The sequence below is a fragment of the Perca fluviatilis genome, chromosome 8 (assembly GCF_010015445.1).
Source record: "Perca fluviatilis chromosome 8, GENO_Pfluv_1.0, whole genome shotgun sequence".
NCBI lineage: Eukaryota > Metazoa > Chordata > Actinopteri > Perciformes > Percidae > Perca > Perca fluviatilis.
Genome location: NC_053119.1, coordinates 8,045,319 through 8,066,904, shown reverse-complemented (window position 1 = coordinate 8,066,904; position 21,586 = coordinate 8,045,319). Strand labels below are relative to the sequence as shown.

The 21,586-nt window shown below is 40.5% G+C and overlaps 1 protein-coding gene across 1 annotated transcript in view; it reads right to left on the bottom strand.

Annotated features, from left to right (window-relative positions):
- Window positions 1–822: 822 nt before the first annotated feature.
- The window catches only part of poc1b (POC1 centriolar protein B), a 58,187-nt gene continuing 37,423 nt past the window's right edge, over window positions 823–21,586 (bottom strand). Inside the window, exons 11-12 of the mRNA XM_039808061.1 lie at window positions 2,446–2,766; window positions 823–1,155 (exon numbers count right to left, since the gene is read on the bottom strand). Coding sequence (XP_039663995.1) covers window positions 997–1,155; window positions 2,446–2,766 — 480 coding nt within the window. The 3' untranslated portion in view covers window positions 823–996. The remainder of the gene's footprint in view (window positions 1,156–2,445; window positions 2,767–21,586) is intronic.

Here is a 21,586-nt window from a genome sequence, read left to right as displayed (position 1 = left end):
GCGCAATATAAGTATTTATCATTTATTCATATAAATTATATCATATGTATTTGATGCAATATGTAGCACTTTTTTAAAATTACAAAAAAAATGCAAACAGATACAAATGAAAGATGTAATTGCAGAAGCCACCAACTGCTAAAACGTGCTAATACACAAATATACAAATACAAACACACAGGGACCATACAGCAGACGAGCACCGTCTGTTTTCATAGCTGCAGCTGTCCCAATTGGATGTAAAATCCATATCCACACACACACACACACACACACACACACACACACACACACACACACACACACAAATCCTGATTAACCCACTGACCCCTGAGAGAGACCACCAAAGTGGACATTTAGAATCACACTCAGACACACATACAGTACAGGCCAAAAGTTTGGACACACCTTCTCATTCAATGTGTTTCTTTATTTTCATGACTATTTACATTGTAGATTCTCACTGAAGGCATCAAAACTATGAATGAACACATATGAAATTATGTACTTAACAAAAAAGTGTGAAATAACTGAAAACAACTTTGCTTTTTTTGATAACTGCAAACCCTTGGTGTTCTCTCAATGAGCTTCATGAGGTAGTCACCTGAAATGGTTTTACCTTCACAGGTGTGCCTTGTCAGGGTTAATTAGTGGAATTTTTTCCCTTATTAATAAAAAAGCAAAGGGTGGCTACTTTGAAGAATCTAAAATCTAAGACGTTTTCAGTTATTTCACACTTTTTTGTTAAGTACATAATTCCATATGTGTTCATTCATAGTTTTGATGCCTTCAGTGAGAATCTACAATGTAAATAGTCATGAAAATATAAAAGAAAACGCATTGAATGAGAAAGTGTGTCCAAACTTTTGGCCTGTACTGTATGTGCATAGACACAAGCACCCACACACACACCCATGTCCAGCAGTGTGGGGGTTAAGCAGTACGACTCGGTCTGTGTGTGTTTGTGCTGCAGTCTGAGAGAGGTTGAGGTCGTCCTCAAGTGAAATGGACAGGTGATCCATCCGTCTCCTCGCTCTCCGTCCTCTGTCGCTCTTCTGACGACCGCACGTCCCTGAGAAGCTGGGATTGGTTGAGGAGACACTCCTTCAGCTTGTCCTCAGTCAGGGTGAGACGCTCCTCCAGCACTGAAACAGTCTTTGTGATGAGGGGTGGGGGGAGAATAATTATAAAGCAGTCATAGAATAATTATAGAAGTGGAAAATCTGAAGAGCAGAGATCAGTCTGAGAGCCTTGAAATCAATCATGTCTCCATTATGGAAAAATTACATAAGCGCTAAAGAGAGACAGAAGAGGCTTTTTAGTTGTTGTGACACATCAGGGTGTTTTCTTTTTCTTTTTCAGGAGAGCAGCATTTAAGCCTCGATGCTGAGAGTAGCTCATCAGCACGGTTCTGATGATAAAAATTCTACCAAGGGTTTAAAAGCCTTTAAAAAAAAAAAAAGATATTCATAGTTTGTTCTACAGCTTATTATGTTTCACTTTTTCATGAATTATCACTTTTTTAAAGATTGGAAGCAGAAAATGCAGAAAATACTTTTAATCATTGGCAACTTTGTCGCAAATACAAAATAAATCCAGCAGCAAATTAGATTTATTTTGCATTTTCTGAAAGAAATGCACAGCAAACTCGAAATGTGTACATTCTTGTCTGATGGGTATTCTTTTGCGTGCATACATATTCAGTTGGCTGTTGATAAACACATGAGATGTGAGATGGGAAAACATTAAGACAGAACATCAGCACTTTTTTTTTTTTTTTTTTTTAAACAAGATACTTAGCATTGTATAGGCCTACTCATTCATTATATTGTTTCCCCAATTGATGATTTTCTTTCAACGTCTTAAACTTGGTATGTATGGATATTAAAAGGTAAACCATAAAACCTACTTCTAGTGCAGGGGTGTCAAACATACGACCCATGGCCAGAACTGACCCGCCAAAGGGTCCAATCATGCCCAGTGGACGACTTTGCAAAGTGTGAAAATGGCAGAGAAGTAATTTATTTCCAATTCCAAATTTACCACTTAAATCTCAGAGAATATCAGAGTTATTTTTCTCTGAATATTACCCCTCTCTCCTGGGTCCGTAACATTATTTTTTTCCCCCTACAATGGCCTTAGAACGCTGTCGTAGCAGAAGCAACCTGCGTTTGCCAACATCAAGCTGACAAGAACCTCTGTGGCAGATAAAGTTTCTGATCTTCCTGGAGTGGTTTACTGGTCTGGCCCACTTGAGATCAAATTAGGGGTATGTGGCCCATGAACTAAAAAGAGTTTGACACCCCTGTTCTAGAGGCTTATGCGTGCCTCCCAAACTTTCATATTTTCATTTTATATTTCCCCATTTTTATGATGTTTTTTGGGGGGATTTCACACCCTGCCAATATCTCGAGTTGAAAGTTTGGACCTTTACTCATAACTGACCTGCGTGAGAATATCCAACTGTTGAACAATGTGCCGCAGGGTGGAGTCCAGACTTGATGGATGCCCTGAGAGAACTTCCAGGGGGTGTGTCTGCCCTCTCTCCTCTTCCTCTCTCCTTCCTCTTCCTCCCCCGCCGTCCCCAGACTGGCTCCAAACAGTCGTACGTGCCCTACTGGTACTCTCGTCTCCCATCCATCCTCCCACCCTTGAACTGGCCTCGCGATGCGCCGGCAAACCGTTGGAGTGGTGAGCGTTGGCGTTGGAGTGGTGACTGTTGGCAGCGGCCTGTGTGGGCGTTGTGTGTGTTTGACCGTTTAAGAGCTGGAGATGAAAGAGAGAGAGAGAGAGAGAGAGAGAGAGAGAGAGAGAGAGAGAGAGAGAGAGAGAGAGAGAGAGGTCCTCAGCTAATTGATTTTCAGTGCATTGTGCTCACCTATTTTTGTGCGGGTGTTTTCTTTGACAAAAGTGCAGTGCTCAGGTCTGCCATGAATTTTTCTCTCATCAAATGCATTGTATCCAAGAAGAGATCCGCACTACTAAATCAAATCACCATTGTGACACTGTGACGTTTAATTGAGGACATGGCAGTAAAACAGGGGGATCTCAAAATAACATCCCATTAAAGGTGTCCAGCCCGATTCAACTGGAATTCTGTTGGAAATGTGCAGGAAGCAAAGAGTGAGAGACGACTAAAAAAAGAGTAACATTCTTCTAGAAAATGTTAGTGTGCTCGCTTCCACTGTCAAACTGCAGTTAAAAACATTTGAAACTTAAATGTGTAAGTGTAGGCAGCATTCAAACAAGTGCAGGTAGAAGTTTAAATACTTAGACAAATTGAAATCTCAGTGGAGGTGTAAGCACTTAGGGCTGCAACTACTGATTATTTTAATTGTCGAATAATCTGTTGATTATATTCTTGATTAACCGATTAGTTGTTTGGTCTAAAAATGTCAGAAAATGGTGACAAAGGTTTTCCAAGGCCCAAGATGCCGGCCTTTGTCCACAACTCTAAGCAGGGTTTCTGCAGGGTTTCTGCAGGATTTAACAAATCAAATTTGAGACTTTTGAGGATCTATGTAAGACCTATATCACGACATTAAAGTACAACAAACTACAGAGTCACAAAAATACTTGCAAAGTAAATAAATGTATTCAAATTTAATAAAAGTGACACAGAGTAATAATAATCTGTACATATACAGCTAATTATATTTGGACTATCGAAAGGAAGAACTACAACACCACGGACTAAAAAAAAGTATTTCAATGAGCATGACGTGGATGTAGAAATGAAGACCCGTTAAAAATAATTTAAGCCCAAAACACAATAATGCAATTGTAAGGACTTTTCTTTAAGACTCCGCAGAAACCTTGTCAAAGATATTCAGTTTACTGTCACAGAGGAGTGAAGAAAATACAAAATATTCACATTTAAGAAGACTTTCTTTTCATCAAAAAATTCCTAAAAAACGATTAATTGATTATCAAAATAGTTGGTGATTAATTTAATAGTTGACAACTAATCGATCTAATCTTCGCAGCTCTATGTGCACTGGAATTTCAGTTGTTAAAGTGCTCATATTATTCTATTTGGCTTTTCTCCTTTCCTTTATTGTGTTATATATCTTTTTGTGCATGTTATAGGTTTACAAAGTGAAAAAGCCCAAAGTCCAGCCCAAAGGGACTTACCATCTCCAACAGAAAACACTGTTCACAAACTGCTCCAAACAGCTCTATTGTAGTCCAGCCTTTACTTCAGAGACAAACGTGGTCACTTTGTAACACACGTTATAATGCTCGCCTAGCTGCTAGGGTGGCACTCCCTCATACTAGCTAGCAGTACTTACTGCGCATGTGCGACTCCCAACAAAGATGGAATAGAAGTGTGATGTCTCACTCTGTAGCTAAAACAGAGAGCTCAACACACAGGGTGAAAAGAGGAGCTGCAGCAATGCGCAGTACAACAAATATATGGTGTTTTCTGAAAATTACACCACATAAACCTATCCTGGTACAACTTCTAAATACAATTATGAACCTGAAAATGAGCATAATATGAGCACTTTAATATTAATGCTAATACAACACCATAAAAGGAGCCCTTAACAGCGAGCCAGCTTTATTGTCGGAAATGTACAGGAATCGGAGTATTAATTAGCCAGTCTTATATGCATTAGTGAGACATTATGCTTTTCAGGTTTAGCCAACATCCTTCCTGCTTCATCGTTCTGTGTCAGTGGAGTAGGCCTTGAACCTGTTGTAACTCAGCAGACTAAAGGAGGTGACTCACACTGCTGGATTAGTGACTGAACGACTGACGGACTAACTTGCTGGCAAAAGTTCACAAGGTTATTTGCACAAGGCAGGAAGAGCGATAGCCACAGAGCAAAACAGAGAAAATCTACTTCTTTTTATTTGACCTTTACTTGTATTGAGAGTGGTCTTGACAAAATGACTTTCCTTTTCATAAGTGGAGAAAAAAAAAAAAACACACGGTGGGAGACTGAACAAAGAGAGAGAACATGATGTTCAGTTTAACCAGGGACACGTTTTCCTCATTCATCATGTATCCGGGAAGAGACAACAGAGCATGACTTCACATTTAAATAGTTTCACACATGCACAACAGAAGCTTTACAGTGAGACGTGCTGCAGCTCAAGGACACCAAGAACAACATTTTGGGAGTTTGTGATTCAAATTAGCAACTTTTTTTGTCACAAGACTTCTGCTCCAACTTGGACTGAAAGTTTTCAACTATGACATCAAGTCAAAAACAAACGAATGAAAAAGTTTCACAAATGGAGTGAAGTGCATTCATTTATTAATGAACTGACTGACTAAAAGTCAGCTTTAGTAGGGCTAGAGAACATACACGTGTTGTTCTTACCAGAGCCTTTTAAGCTCTTTTAGCTAACTCACTTGCATTATTTTTGTTTAACTTTGCCATTGATCCATTAATCTAAATAGTTGATGAATAGTTGAAACGACCCATCATAATTACCAAGGGCCAACAGGGACATCTTCAAATTGCTTGTTTTGTCAGATGAACGGTCCAAACCCCAGAAATATTCAATATAAAATAATTTGGCAGCACGTTGGCTCAGTGGTTAGCACTTCTGGCTCAGAGCAAATAGCCACTGCAGAGTTGGATCCCCGGTCCAGGCACGGCCTTTCTGTGGGGAGTTAGCATGTTCTCCCCGGGTTTGTGTGGGGTTTTCTCCGGGTGCTCCGGCTTCCTCCCACTGTAAAGACATGCATGCTAGGTAACTAGGACTACAGTTGAAAATTAGCCGTCTGGCTAACACTGGCACATTCACAGAAATGTTGATTTACGTGCATTGTCCTAATCAAATAAATACATCTTATTTAAAGGGGCTCTAAGTGATGTGACGCATTTTTTAGGCTACAGCATTTTTTGTCACATACATATTAGCTGCCTGTCCCCTGAACACACTGTAAAAAAAAACGCGGTCTCTGTAGACAGCCCAGGCTCCACAAACGGCAACAAAAACAAACTGCGCCAACCTGCACCACGAACCATAACAAACAGTGTTCCAGCCAATAACCGACAAGAAGGAGTTGATTGAGTCATGAATACGTATTGTGAAAGTAGCCTACGTGCTAACACTGCTGTAGTGATGGCTCAACCAGCTCCTTCTTGTCTGTTACTGGCTGGAACACTGTTTGTTATGGTTCGTGGTGCAGGTTGGCGCAGTTTGTTTTTGTTGCCGTTTGTGGAGCCTGAGCTGTCTTCAGAGACCGTGTTTTTTTACAGTGTATTCAGGGGACAGGCAGCTAGCGGATAGTAAGGAGATGTTTGCTGTATATGACGAAAAATGTTGTAGTCTAAAAAACGCGTCACATCACTTAGAGCACCTTTAAAGCAGAGAAAGTGATAGATCCTCACATTTTAGAAAGTTTTGTTAGTAAATGACTTACTTAATTATTACAGAGTAATATCATGTCAAATGAATGATTGATTAATTAAGTAACTGTTACATGCCAGACAAAGCGTCTGTCTGCATGTGGCTCTCTCTCTTGTTGTTCTTTCCCTTGCTCACTCTGTTTTCTCTCCAGGTGATTGAGATGATTGCTTTCCACCTGTGTGTTGGAGTTGACCAATCAGCATTCAAGGTGGCAGTCAATAAAAGGACTCCTGAGAAGCAGGAGCTCTCTTGTTTTTGCACTGCTGGCTTGATGCCAGTCTTCCTGTCATTTAAGCTGTGGCTGCTTGGTTTAAACTGTAGAGTTTTGTGAGGTGGAGGACCTTAGGTAAGTTGGGGTACCCTGTACATTTTTGCACGTAGTTGATCATTGTATAGATACACCAGGCTTAGTGGTTGTTGCCGCCTGTGTAACGTTCTCTTTATCTTTTTGTAGAGAAGCAGGCTAGGTATTTGGTTTGATTTGTTTTGCTTGTAGAGCTAGTGGTGAGCTAGGCCCTGTTTTGTTATATTGATTTCATTTGTTTGGCACAACCTCCAGCTCCCATCCTCCACCCTCCTGTTGTGAGATATTCCCATGTTTGGAATAAAAGCCAAATATTTCACTTTTACGCTGACTCTGTCACACTTTATTGATTGTCGTGTTACTGTCCCTGAATCCATCAAAGGGGTCGTAACAGTAACCTTTTTACTATCCAAGCTCTCTGCATTTGCTTCTGATCAGCAGCACACACACACACACACACTCCCAAAAACGGCACAAATCACGACACGTTGAACAGCTGTAGTCAGATCAGTTTCTAGACTCTACTCATAAACAGCACCAAGTGAAGAACCATTGGGCTTTGGACCCAAAATAATAGTAGGGTCTTGTTGTGAAAGGTGGAAGGAGGCAGGTGGTTCATGGAGTGCACAAAGAGCAGCAGAAGTGGGGAAATAAATGAGGGATGTGTCAGGAGGATGGAGGAGGAAGGAAGAGGAGGGTGAAGAGGAGGAGGGTGTCACACATTCCTGGCCTAATGCATGGAGAAATCGATTCCGGCTCGCTTCCTGCACACTGTCTTCACTTCAAAGAGAGCATGGAGGGAGGCAGGAGAGGAAGGAGGGATGGAGAGAGGAGAGGAGAGGAGAGGAGTGTGTGTGTGTGTGTGTGTGTGTGTGTGTGTGTGTGTGTGTGTGTGTGTGTGTGTGTGTGTGTGTGTGTGTGTGTGTGTGTGTGTGTGTGTGTGTGTGTGTGTGTGTGTGTGTGTGTGTGTGTGTGTGTGTGTGTGTGTGTGTGTGAAGAAAAGAGGAGGGCTAGCTGCTCTTAACTCCTGAGTGGAGGTGAACAAAGCTGTCAGTGTGTGGATGGTGAGTCTCTCTTGCTATCTCTGCTCATTTCTCTCTTTATTTTCTTCTCTCTTTATTCCGCCACCCCCTCCTCCTTGGACACATCTGGCCAACATCTGCTCTGCTCATTTACACCCACCCCCCACCCCCCGCGCCAGGAAGTTTGGGTGCAATCAAACATTTAACAGGCAGGGTACCCCGGCTGCCCCGAGTGTCAAATCAATGCACACACAAGCAAATTCAAACACATACTGTACAAGTAGGACAAAGAAGATTTTATGAAATCAATGAGCAGCAGATAACTGGGAAAATAAAGCGTAACCTAAGGAAGCATACGATGTGATTACAGCAACATTTTGAGAATTGTGCAAACAAATAAAATATCTTGCAAGATATTCACAAGTCAGAAGCATGTAAACATGTTAATTGGTAGCTATTTACACTATCAGGTAAACAGAAGAGCGTGCAAAATCATGTCAACATGCAGATCTACAGTCATACTAGTTAACTTAATCAAATGTAGTGACTAAAACCCCATCACGTCCAGCATGTCAGACAGAAGCTCCATTAGGACACTGTGCCAGAAATGCAAAAATAGGTGTAACAAAAAGTTTGATTATAATACTTTCAATGCACATAGAGCAAGCTAAAGCCAGAACCTCAGAATTATAATGGTCATTTCTGAGATAAAATCATCTCTACTAAGCTCTGACGAACGTCAGGGGTCATGGCTCGCTGTAACCGCAGCTAGTAGTGGCAGGAATGTGGCGATGGCGTGATGCCAGACAGGGTTTTTTGTGCGATGAGAGATGAGTGGGCGGTTTGGGTTAGAGTGGCCGAGCAGAGCAGAAACTAGCCACTGTCATAATAAGGGGGCAGTGGGAGTGACGTGAAAGTGCCCGAGTGATGATAGTGAGGCAACAATGTCCATGTTGTCTCTACGCGGCGCTGTGAACGAAGGACTCATTGGATTCTGTGACAAACAGGCTGGGTGCAGAATGTTTGGTGAAAGGTTAGCAGGTTATGAGGGTTTTTGATTCAATATAATTATGTAGTAAGTAAAAAAAGAAATGGTTTCACACTGTACACTGCATACAAATTGTACTATTGCTAGAGCTGTAACGATTCCAAATTTCACTGTCCTATTAATTGTCTCAGATTGTAAATAGGTATTTATTTATTACTTTTTTAAACAAATTAAAATGTTTAAATGTATTCCAGGATACATCTTGTGGTACTGTTATGTGACCCAGATAATGTAATAACACTAAGACACAGCTTATGAAGTAAACGATGCCTCTTTATTATCATAAAACATTTTTTTCTAACTATATCCCCCCCTTGTAATTTTTGTTGCTATGAACGTGTATAGAGTCAATTGCAAACAACTAACAATTGGACAATTGTCCGACCACAATAAATAATTGGCATATCTACACAAAATCAACAATAACCAGTCATATGCCTTAAGACCTTAGCTAATGTTAGAAATTGATTTTGGTTAAAGGTACCATGACATGCTGCTTTTTGGATGCTTTCATATAGGTCTTAGTGGTCCCCTAATACTGTATCTGAAGTCTCTTTTACATAAGCCTTAGTGGTCCCCTAATACTGTATCTGAAGTCTCTTTTACATAAGCCTTAGTGGTCCCCTAATACTGTATCTGAAGTATCTTTTATATAGACCTTAGTGGTCCCCTAATACTGTATCTGAAGTATCTTTTATATAGACCTTAGTGGTCCCCTAATACTGTATCTGAAGTATCTTTTATATAGACCTTAGTGGTCCCCTAATACTGTATCTGAAGTCTCTTTTACATAGGCCTTAGTGGTCCCCTAATACTGTATCTGAAGTAGTCTTTTTTTATATAGACCTTAGTGGTGCCCCTAATACTGTATCTGAAGTCTCTTTTATATAGACCTTAGTGGTCCCCTAATACTGTATCTGAAGTCTCTTTTATATAGGCCTTAGTGGTCCCCTAATACTGTATCTGAAGTCTCTTTTATATAGACCTTAGTGGTCCCCTAATGCTGTATCTGAAGTCTCTTTTATATAGACCTTAGTGGTCCCCTAATACTGTATCTGAAGTCTCTTTACCGAAATTCAGCCTTGGTGCAGAATTACAGCCACTAGAGCCAGTCCCACAATGAGCTTTCCTTAGGATGTGCCATTTCTGTGTCTGTAGCTATTGAGGAGGAGAGAGGGGGGGGGGCAAGGTGGAGAGTGGGGGTGTGGCCTTGCTTTGTGATGTCTCTCTCTCTCATGGGTGGGCCAAATTCTCTGGGCGGGCAAAGCAGAGAAAGGGGAGGTAACCTTGCTCCTTATGACCTCATAAGGAGAAGATTCCAGATTGTCCCATCTGAGCTTTCATTTTCTCAAAGGCAGAGCAGGATACCCAGGGCTCGGTTTACACCTATCACCATTTCTAGCCACTGACAGGCTGGGGGAACGCATATTAATGTTAAAAAACCTCATAAAGTGAAATTTTCATGCCATGGGACCTTTAAACAAAGAAACCGCGACTATGTAAAAAAAAAATAATAATTACACAATTATGTAATAATGGCTACAGGCCTAACTATTACTGCAATACATGAACATGTTTTCACATGGCTAATAATCAGATGCAAAGTAAGAGATGCCAATCCATAATTATTCATTGCTTATACTGTTGATAACTTGATAACGTATGACCGCAGCAGATTTACCTAACATAGAAATGTTGACAGAAGATTAGCCCGTGTTAAAATGCTAACATTAAGTGGTGATGTTTTACAAAACAAAGCCTCCCCTCCATTTCTAAATTAAATGACAGAATCATAGATGTCCGATCAAAAACATGATTATCATGAGCACCAGAATTAGCTGCGCTCTCTCTGTTGACAGGAAACCACTATGACCCTTATGTAAAAAGAGCTGTTTGATCTTAATAGAAGGGCCTCTCTGATGTTGCGCCTCCCCCGCTCTACCTGCAGCCACATACTCAGCTTCAAAAAACTGCCTGATGTTTATTATTTAACATTGAATATCCCTTTCATGTGAGAAAAGATCTTCCAATGCTAATTACTTAAACACTTCACTTTTTCCCCAATTGTCATTCAATCAGATGTCATTTCAAAATGACTGAAAATTGTATACATCATATTTTTTTAATGAAGCTCTAGTTAATAAAAAAAAATATATATATTTATATTTATTTATTTATTATATATTTATATAATTCTCAGTCAGCCCTCCTATATTCTGCATGTATTGCATCACATTGGCCACTGGAGAGGACACACATGCTCTCAAGCTTTGTGATGTTAAGTACTCGCACTGGGCCTCCTGCCCTCGTGATGTCAAGCACTGGCTGGGTTTACATGCTGACTATAATGCGACAAATATTATAAGCACTACTTAAAGCTATAGTGCGCAACTATTTCACATTAATGAATGCCTGTTACATTTAATCCATTGTCAAATTAGTTGATACAAAGCTAATTAAGCCCTATCAGCTCCACAAAACACTCTCTGTATTTCTCAGTATGGCTATGTTTACAAAATGGCATAGTCCGGCGACATTCGCGCGTGGCAGCTCGAGTGATGCATTTTACATTACCGCTGAGAAAGGGCAACAGCGGCATTCAGATTTGGAGACAAAGAGGCCATCAAAATAAAAAGACATTTACCTTTTCTGTCCATGGTTTTTTCTTTCTCTATCCTCCGTGTCCTCCTTGATTTGACGGGATAAACGCTTTTAGCAACTGGGTGGAGGAGGGGTGGGGCGTGGTGCGTGATCACTGAAGGCTTGCGCCATGTGGATGTGCCGACAGTGCTTTTGTCATTACTTAGAATTCCTCATGGAGGCGACAGAAACTATCCACTATAGCTTAAAGGTGAAAATGTGACTGCACAAATTCTATAAATTGACACTCAAATAATCTATGGGACATAGGGTTAATGAATGCATAAAACATTTAAAAAAGTATGAATAAATGAACTATTAATGCAACAAGAGCTGTTTGAGGTTGAAATTGTGTAAAGCAGGTAAACGTCCAGCTAGAAACATGAAGGGGCAATTGATAACAAACGGTAACCACCACAAAAAAACTTTTCTAAGATTCCATGTACTTGAAATAAACATTAAAATATTTGAAAAATATCAAAATGTGACATACAAAACATGTGCAATAGAGCATTGAACAACATAATAAAAGTGCAATTAATGGTCATAGTGCAACAACTAGTGTCCCCAGACATATTCCAGACAGATCTTTTCAAAAAGGTACTGTGCAAAAACAACAACAGTGCAAAACAAAACAGCGTTAACAGTTGCATGACTAGAGACGTTACAAACCCTGGGTAAATATCGGAGATGTATTTGAAAGATGGAGACAGCTTAGAGCCCAAAAAGACTGATGGATTAAGAGTACTGGCAAACGCCGCCATGCTAACCCTGCTAAATGCTAGCTGACGTTACCCGAGGACCAGTCCAGCGGCCACGGCTGTTTACAACGTGTAGCCTGTTCAGCAGCCTTAGCCGACAACGGTGAGTTATTTGAAGCCAAGAGAGGGGGGCTGTAAATCAGGAAGAGAGGACCGTGAGTTTGCAGTGAACATGCCATTTTTTTAGGTCGGGTACAATCTATCTCCGTTGACTCTCATTCATATTTTTTCGAAAGATATGTCCCATGGACCGGAAGTAGAAGGGCCGCTCTGTGTCACCTACAATTGATATGCCGGCTATGATTCAGTTTGATTGATTGCATACTCGTCTTATGAAATGTCTTGAACTAATTATTATAGATAATATTAAGAATTGTTGGTGTTTCAAAGCCTTTCCTGCCTTCACAGAAAATGCAGAAATATTTTAAAGGAATGTTTCGGCACAGAAAATGGTCAAATTAGAACTCACAAGATATGGAATATTGGCATCTGTCTTTGAAACCTTTATTTGTCTAACTCTAGTGTGTACCTATCAAGTAACCTTGCCACTCCTTTCCTGTATTAGATGGTTGGGTGGTACTGAAATTGGTCACAGGATGCCATGTAATTTTGTTAATAGAGCAGGCTCCATGGCGGGAGGAAATCCTTGTTAAAAATCAAGAGGCATTACTTGGCCCTGACCCTCCGCCCTGGTTTCACTTTTTTGCAGACCAACACACTTGCGAGTAAATGGTTGCCCTCTGGAGACTAACACACATGCATTCCAAGCAAACATTAATAGTGGCACGTACACACACGTACTCTTGGCTGAAATCCGTACCAAAAGACACACTCAAACAATTATTCACTCAACAACTAGCACCACACACCCAAACACAACTCACACAGCTGGAGTCACTCTCCAGAATTCTTCCCTTGATTATTAACAGCAGTCAGGACCCTACTCTGCTCGACACAGTCACATAGAGGATACCCTCTTGAACTTGCTGAGACTCCAAGAAAATGGTACTGCATTAAAAAAAAATCAGGCAATTGTGGGCATTTTTCAGGTACCAGTGAGACGATTCAATATTATCCAGGGTGGCCAGAAACACAGACACTTAACTCAGTTCTTTAACAATTATATCGCCTCATGGCGTCAACATTCATTTTATCCTCAGCTAGGTCCAAGAGATGACCCTGTGTTTTTTTGTGGTTCTTTGTGTAAAAGTGAGACTAACTATTGCTCCCATACTTGCTCCAGCTCCTTACCCAGAGAACTGACATTGCGCTTTTGTAAGCACGGGGTCAGTTTGCCAAGACCCCTGCCTTAAGGGTGGTGGGGCCCACATTGCTGCGAGAGAACACAGGAAATAAAAAGATCAACAGTACACTGTCAAGTCTCTCTATAACAGCAATTCAATTCATCTCTTTTAGTGTTTATGCAATATTTTAAGCACTACAAACTGCATTACAGATGTGGAACAAAAACTAAAATGATCCATTCAGGCGACACCGCTGCATGAAATTACAGGAAACAGGAAAACAGTGGTTGTGGTTGCAGAGGCAGCAGCAGCAGTCATTGGCCAGTGTTCAGACGGTCATTAAAACATGCCCCCGAGAGGGGCCACTCCATTGATGCAGAGGAGATGCCAACACAGAGTCCCCATTTAAAAAAACTCAGGGCAAAAAAAGTTGAACCTGGCTCACATTTGCTGCAAGGCAATGTAACGTCATCCGATAAGGCTATACGCACAAGCACACATTCCTGGTGGATTACTTTGTAACATGAATGCTGTATTCTACCTCTCTATCGTTTTGACGAAAGATAAAATTATAGTAACTAAAAGCCTTGCATCATAGTGTCACTGTTTGGGCATCTGATGAGCTTCAAACTTTTTGTATTTAAAATTTTTTTGTTCTTGTATTTACTACTCAAACCGGACTTCCTGGATAATTTTTCATTGTCTCACCGGTACTTGAAACAACATGCCCCAACAAATGGTTTTTGGTCTGAGTGCCCACTTAATCATAGTAGTACCAGTATTAGTAAAAGTAGAAGTAACAGTTTTAGCTGCAGTAGTAGTATACAAGTTAGTAGCAGAAAGAGCAGAAACAACGATATTTGCAGTAAGAGCAGAAGAGGAAACTGCCATCTTGTAATTTTGGAGCCAGAGTCTGCGCAGTAGTGATCGGGTAGTGGAGCCGCGTTATCAAAGTCACGCTCAAACACCCGCGCGACCAATCACGAGTCAATCACAGCTGTCAATCGCTGTTTTTATAGCAAATAAATATATAATATTTTATATATTTTATATTATAATATAATATATATCAAATAACTAATGAAAACAAAAACTTATCAGAAAAAGTACACACTAACGAACAGCGAGAAAAATAAATACCTAAAATGTACAAAAAAATTGAATTTGACGTCTACTTTGATTTTTAGTTTGGTCCATGTCCCATCCGCTAACATAGAGGGAGCGGGATATATGACCTGTGGCATCCAGCCACTAGGGGGCGATTAAGAAGTTTTGGCTTCACTTGCACAGTCTATGCATTAATCCCAAGGGGGTAAGCCTCTCTCCACAACACGTACCTCCTATGGCGCCATTTTGATGCTAACAAGCCATCACCTGCCTTTAGCATTCCATTGACTGACATTCATTTTGGCGTCACTTTGACAGCGAATAACTTTACATCTGAAGCGTTTAAAGACTTTATTTGTCCATTGTTTATTTATAAAAGAAACACGGCAATGTCATTACCTTGTAGCTCACGTTATGGCTCCGTAGCAGACGTTTCTGTAAAAATAGGCTAACGATTGTGTCATAACCACGCAACTTTCTGTCGCATAGTAGAGGAATTACCGTATAGTACAGGAGAAGCGCGCAGGCAGTTTCGACTCACGTTAGCGGTTTAAGTTTAATTACTAATGTTAACTAGCTTTTTAGTTAGCAATAATTAGCCTGTGCCTAGGTTATCTCCTTACATATACCTACGCTCTCCGTCTCTGCAAGATTGGGAAAGATTTCTCTTGGCACAGCTACCAGAAGACTTACAACTTTCAGACAGGTTGCTCACGTCACATCTACGTCTTCAAGCTCAGTTGGAGGCTGCGTAGTAACGCTCAGCTCTCACCAGAAAAGTGCTTCTAATAGACTTCACTGGTCTCCGTCCAGAGCAACGGGGTCTGTTGGTCCATTTCTTTTACCGTCTATGATCACCCCCTTGTACAGAATGCCTGCTAAAAGTGGAATCAAATACAAACTGTCCTTAAAAACTCACCTGCCTCCTGTATGGTAATAAACAAAAGACACAAAATACTCCACCCCTGACCTTTAACGGGAAGTCAGGTGGCAGGTAGAACTGGCAAGAGATCTAAAGCGTCCAAAGGCTGTTTCCTGTCTTACTGCCATGATACCACATCAGAGGATTCATTTTCCATTCATCTCTGTCACACCTAATTGTCATGTACCCAGGTGCTCCATCCACACCCGCACAAAGATGTTCTCACTCGCATATGGACACACAAACTGACACACCAAAACATATGCAGACTAGGAAAACAAGCACACAGTCACGTGAACACATACACACAAGTTATGTAACTATAATTTAGTTGGAACCACTAATTTGATCTAACAGGATCTTACTCAGAGGTGCGGCAACCTTGATGTTTTTTTAAAATGCTTGAGCTGAAAGACGGGCAGGAAGCCAATAGAAGGTTCATGTGGCTTTTAGGAAGTGGATACATCCTCTTTATTTCTCAACCTCCCTCCCTCCCTTTCTCTCCACTTTCTGTCTGTCTCCGACATCCGCACAGCAGCCACCCACACACTCAGTCAAAAATATCCTGCTTGGCGGTGGATTGCCATTAAATACACTGCGTTTTCTGACCGCATCTCTCACACACACACACACACACACACACACACACACACACACACACACACACACACACACACACACACACACACACACACACACACACACACACAAAACACAAACACACACACACAAATAAAAAACAGCACAACATAACTACAACTACTCACGATCGTACCTGAAAGCACAGACCAACACACACCAAACGCAATCACACACCTTTATAGAAACACATAACACACACTAGATTCAACCCAAGAATACAGTATGTTTCTTACAAACACATTACAAGGACACACGGAAGTAAGCAATTCTCCCATCATGAGAAACAATCCATGTCTAAGCCAAAACACACAGGCAAACAATAATTCCTCCACAAATACAAAGTCTATTGAATGAATGCAGTGCCGCAGCCATTCATTCATAACAAACGTTCCTCACTCCGAGGTTTTATGTAACAGGGGTCCTCGTTGGCTCTATAATCGTAGCACGGTGTCAGCTTTTATTTGATAAGTTATGCATAAATGCCGCTTCTGGACAGAAGGTGTGGATTCAATCCCGATGGCAGAAGAGATGTATTCCTGAAAATGTGTGAACACTGGTAGATGGAGACAGAAAAAGTGAGAGAGTGGGAAGAGGAGACAGTGTCTTATTATGTAATTGATGAAGAATTATGTATAACTTGTATTCTTAAATCGAATAATGTATAATTTCGTCCTGCATAATGCCATGGCCATCAGTCTGTTTATATACACACTAGAGATGATCTGAGCTGATCCCAAGTATCGCTTTGGGGCAGATCGAGGAACCCTTCTACCATTCTAAATCACGAACTCGGTCCGTGCTGGACATGCTGCTGCCGCCCTAAAAGTGCTCTCTGCTAGCTGAAAGCCATGGTTGTGAACTGCCCTTTAATGTTTTATGTAAAGTACTTTGAATTGCCCGGTTTGTGAAATGTGGTAAACAAATAAAGCTGCCTTGCCTTGCCTAGGGCTGCACAATTAATCGCAATTTTATCAAAATGGCAATATGGACTAGTGCAATATCCAAATCGCAGGGGGGTGCAATATTTTGTTAAAGGAAAATATGTGTCAAATCATTCTGTATTGTGGTGCTGCAGAGACCTCCCGGCCTACAAATTGTATCCTACAGACAAGGGAAAAAAAATCTTTGTTTGGTACAGATCCTCGCAAAAATCACACTATAATCATTTTAATTTTTTTAATTTTTATATTTTCCAATGAAAATGAGAATAATGATATTATAATTATCATTCCCTCCAATATCGTGAATCGTATCACAATCGCAATATCAGCCAAAATAATCGCAATTAGATATATAACGTGTACTGCTGATCAATGAGTGGCGTCCAATCACTGTGATCCCTTTAAATGCCCTACAGATACAGGATTGAACTGTAATCCACCTCTATCAGGATATAAGATACCAGGTTCAGAAAGTGAGACACAGAAACTAAAATTATTTTATGTTAGACAGGAGACAGTCTGAGAGGATAGAGAAATTAAGTAAGTGAAAGAGAAAGAGGAGGAAAGCTGAACTATATTGGTGCGAAGATGAACTCGGCACTTTGACCCACTACTGCAGAAAGAATGAGTGAGTATCTGTCGCCGAATCCCACCAAGAAAGAAGATGACTCATCGCCCGGCAATGCTTAGCTCACACAGAGAGAGAGAGAAAAAAAAAAAAAAAAAAAAAAAAAAAAAAAAAGAAAGAAAAAAAAAAAAAAAGAAAGAGGTGCAACATCATATCTTTAATCAATGTTATCGCTGATGCAAAGATAGTACCATGTCTATCGAATTTACGTCATCGGAAATATTAATGTGTGTATAGGGGTTACAACTGACATAATACGGAAACACTAATTTAAAACCACACTAAATAGAATTACAACTTAATGCAACTGACATCATTTATCCACCAACAACATCTCATTCACGACTAAACATCTACCAGTTGTTTGGAAGTTGCAGTTGATGTATGAGCAGTTTAAGATCATTTATAAAAAAGGTGAAATATTTAGGTGTTTTCAATCCTGTGTCACCTAATGGATAGAAAACAGCACTTCCATTAGTAGGCTTACAGGTTCCCACTCATGCTAAAAATGGATAGTGTTGACAATAGAGGGCTTTGGTTGAAGCATCCTCCAAAAAAGGTTGCTCAGTGTTTATTAGATATGGACAAGCACTTGCAGCGTTGGTGTGGAAACAGGCTTTGTTGGCCTTGAAGTGGATTGTTTTGGGACCACGAGACAGCAACAGCTAGTCCACCCTCTCTTCATTTCCCGTTTCTTGTCTGAAGATGCCTTCAATTCATCCTCTTCCCTTTATGAAGAACTAGTGTAATGCTTGTGACTGGTTGATTGCTTGGCCTCCTGTACTGCTGCTTGCAGCTTTCTCCATAACCATTCTAGCCCAAAATAATATTTACCTCACAGATAAATGTTAGTGGTAAAGTTGCAGATTCAGCTTTTACTGTTAAAAATATTACAAATAAAATATGATGCATTTAACTTTTCCAGTATTTTATTACGTCTTATACACATTATTGTATATACGTTTTGCATGCATGTGGGTCACCACATTCAAAGATACACAACCCCAAATTACGTGACTCACAGAGACTCCTGCCTTTATTAGTGAGATGAGTCACATCGGAGCACAAGTCGTGATCTGGCCCACTGCCTGGTGAAAAGCCCTCATAATCACCAATGTGTCTCAAAAACAACAGACTATTGTTCATGATTAATTGGGCTCCAAACCCTTGAATAGTTCAATTCAAGACATGATCTAAAAAAAAAAAAAAAAAAAAAAGGTTTGGTTGAGAGTTACACAACAGCTTCAAATGTCATAACAAGGAGAGCGGTCTGGTGAAAGTGTGCTTCAGTAGCAGTGGATAGATGCAATGCTTGGTAACATACATGTCTAAATCATTAACTCATGGGAGTCAAAGGCACGATTTAGTAAAAAATGTAAAAAAAAAAAACGAGTAATTGAACACAGCACAGATTGCAACTGAATTGATGTGCAGGTGGCCGAGTGAATCTGTAATCACATCTTAGTTACAGTCAGCCAGGTGATGATGCAAGTAGTCCAGTTCGCCTGCCTTCGTGAAAAAGTGCCTGCCTATGATCTGGTGTCCCAGTGACCGATATTAGGAGGACACTCCACCCACTTATATAATAACATCATGCCAAAAATGAGTCATCATCATGGGACACAGAGGTTAAGCTTCCTACAGCTCCCATGAAAAGCAGCAATGCTTTCATGTTATGGGGTGTTACAGAGAACACACAGTAAATATATAGAAAACAGAACCACCTAAACAGTCACACCTGCACAGACACACACAAACTTAGAAAGGCACACCAACACTCTCTTCTCGACAAAGATACAGTCTTCCCCTCTTGTGCTACTGTGTGTGTTAAAGGAAAATTCACTTTTTACAGCTATGGTCTTATTTTCATAGTTTGGGCCATCATCCGTTTAGGTGATAACATTCATTTTATTTGCTCACACAGGTACTGTGTGACATTTTCAACCACAAATGGAACTATAGAGGAATGTTGTGATAAGTGAGTCCCCATTTTGTTTGTATCTCGTGTTCTAATAGGCTGCGCACGGGCTTGCAGGTGACACGAGAGACATTCCTGCCAACAGAAGAGGGTGGTCATGTAAATATATGGTGCCTAGTCATGTCAAATCCCAAACTGATTTACTGCAAAGACTGACCATGTCTATCTGGAAAGGGAGGCATATGACATGCTTTGATATCACACTATTAGAGTGGGCATTTTTGGCAAAACGTCACCTACTGGCATCGAAAAGGAAAAACTTCCCACGTAAAAGGGCAAAGTCCTACATGGCTAAAAATTTCAGCAACACCGCCGTATTATTATCAGACCGACACATTTTCGGCTCCTATTGAGAGCCATAAGTTGGAACGTATGACAATAAAGTTGCCATTAAAACTACAAGTGTCGTTGGAGTTTTCTACCCCATAAATCAGTTACACAGTATTCTGATAAATGATGGTGGTGGTAAAATGCAGAAAAGTGTGCAAGCAAAGGTAAATAAAGACGACCGCTATGTAAACAATGCATTTAAATATATATTTTGGGGGCTTTGGACATTTTTTACGAGGAAGAAAATGCATTCAGGGGCCTCAACAAAGCACTTTATGGTAAGAAACCCTGAAAACCTCCACGGGACACCTTCAACAATTTCAGTTGAAATGTGTACAAACTCACTGTTCAACCATATTATCTTAACCACTTTTGTGGAAGCAGCTACAAAGATGAAGATAACTGCAACCACACTTCACTGCAACTTCAGTATGTGTAGAAGTTCAAACCTGAACTAGAAAGTAGATTTGCAAAATGCAGTCTGGCTGATATCGTGTTCATCTTTATTTTACTCAATTCACCCAATGGGGGGATAAGTTTGATCTTCACAAGCAACTGAACAGTTAAGCATAATCTTGTCTATGACTGAATCATATGAATGGTGTGTTGCACGTGTGTGTTTGTGTAATTTCAGTGCTGAGAACAGGTCATTCAGTGAGGTCGGGCAGGCAGGCAGGCTGTGGCGGAAATAAACAAGCATATGTGTGGCTGTAATACATGTGAGCAGGAAGCTATTAACATGGCATTACTAGACCAACAAGGGGCAGGAAATTAAATTTAGCTGCTTCTGAGAAGGTTATGTCCCAGCCCTCCCTCGTGGTGGTTAATTGATTAAAATGGTGTTCCACAGCTCCTGTGCTTCTACAGTGCCTTGCGAAAGTATTCGGCCCCCTTGAACGTTTCGACCTTTTGCCACATTTCAGGCCTCAAACATAAAGATATAAAACTGTAATTTTTTGTGAAGAATCAACAACAAGTGGGTCCCAATTATGAAGTGGAACGAAATTCATTGGCTATTTCAAACTTTTTTAACAAATAAAAAACTGAAAAAGTGGGCGTGACAATTATTCAGCCCCTTTACTTTCAGTGCAGCAAACTCTCTCCAGAAGTTCAGTGAGGATCTCTGAATGATCCAATGTTGACCTAAATGACTAATGATGATAAATAGAATCTAGCTGTGTAATCAAGTCTCCGTATAAATGCACCTGCTCTGTGATAGTCTCAGAGGTCCGTGTAACCCCAGAGAGCATCATGAAGGAACAAGGAACACACCAGGCAGGTCCGAGATACTGTTGTGGGAGAAGTTTAAAGCCGGATTGGATACAAAAAGATTTCCCAAGCTTTAAACATCCCAAGGAGCACTGTGCAAGCGATAATATTGAAATGGAAGGAGTATCAGACCACTACAAAACTCGAAGACCCGGCCGTCCCTCTAAACTTTCACATGATACAATGAGAAGACTGATCAGAGATGCAGCTAAGAGGCCCATGATCACTCTGGATGAACTGCAGAGATCTACAGCTGAGGTGGGAGACTCTGTCCATAGGACAACAATCAGTCGTATACTGCACAAATCTGGCCTTTATGGAAGAGTGGCAAGAAGAAAGCCATTTCTTAAAGATATCCATAAAAGTGTCGTTTAAAGT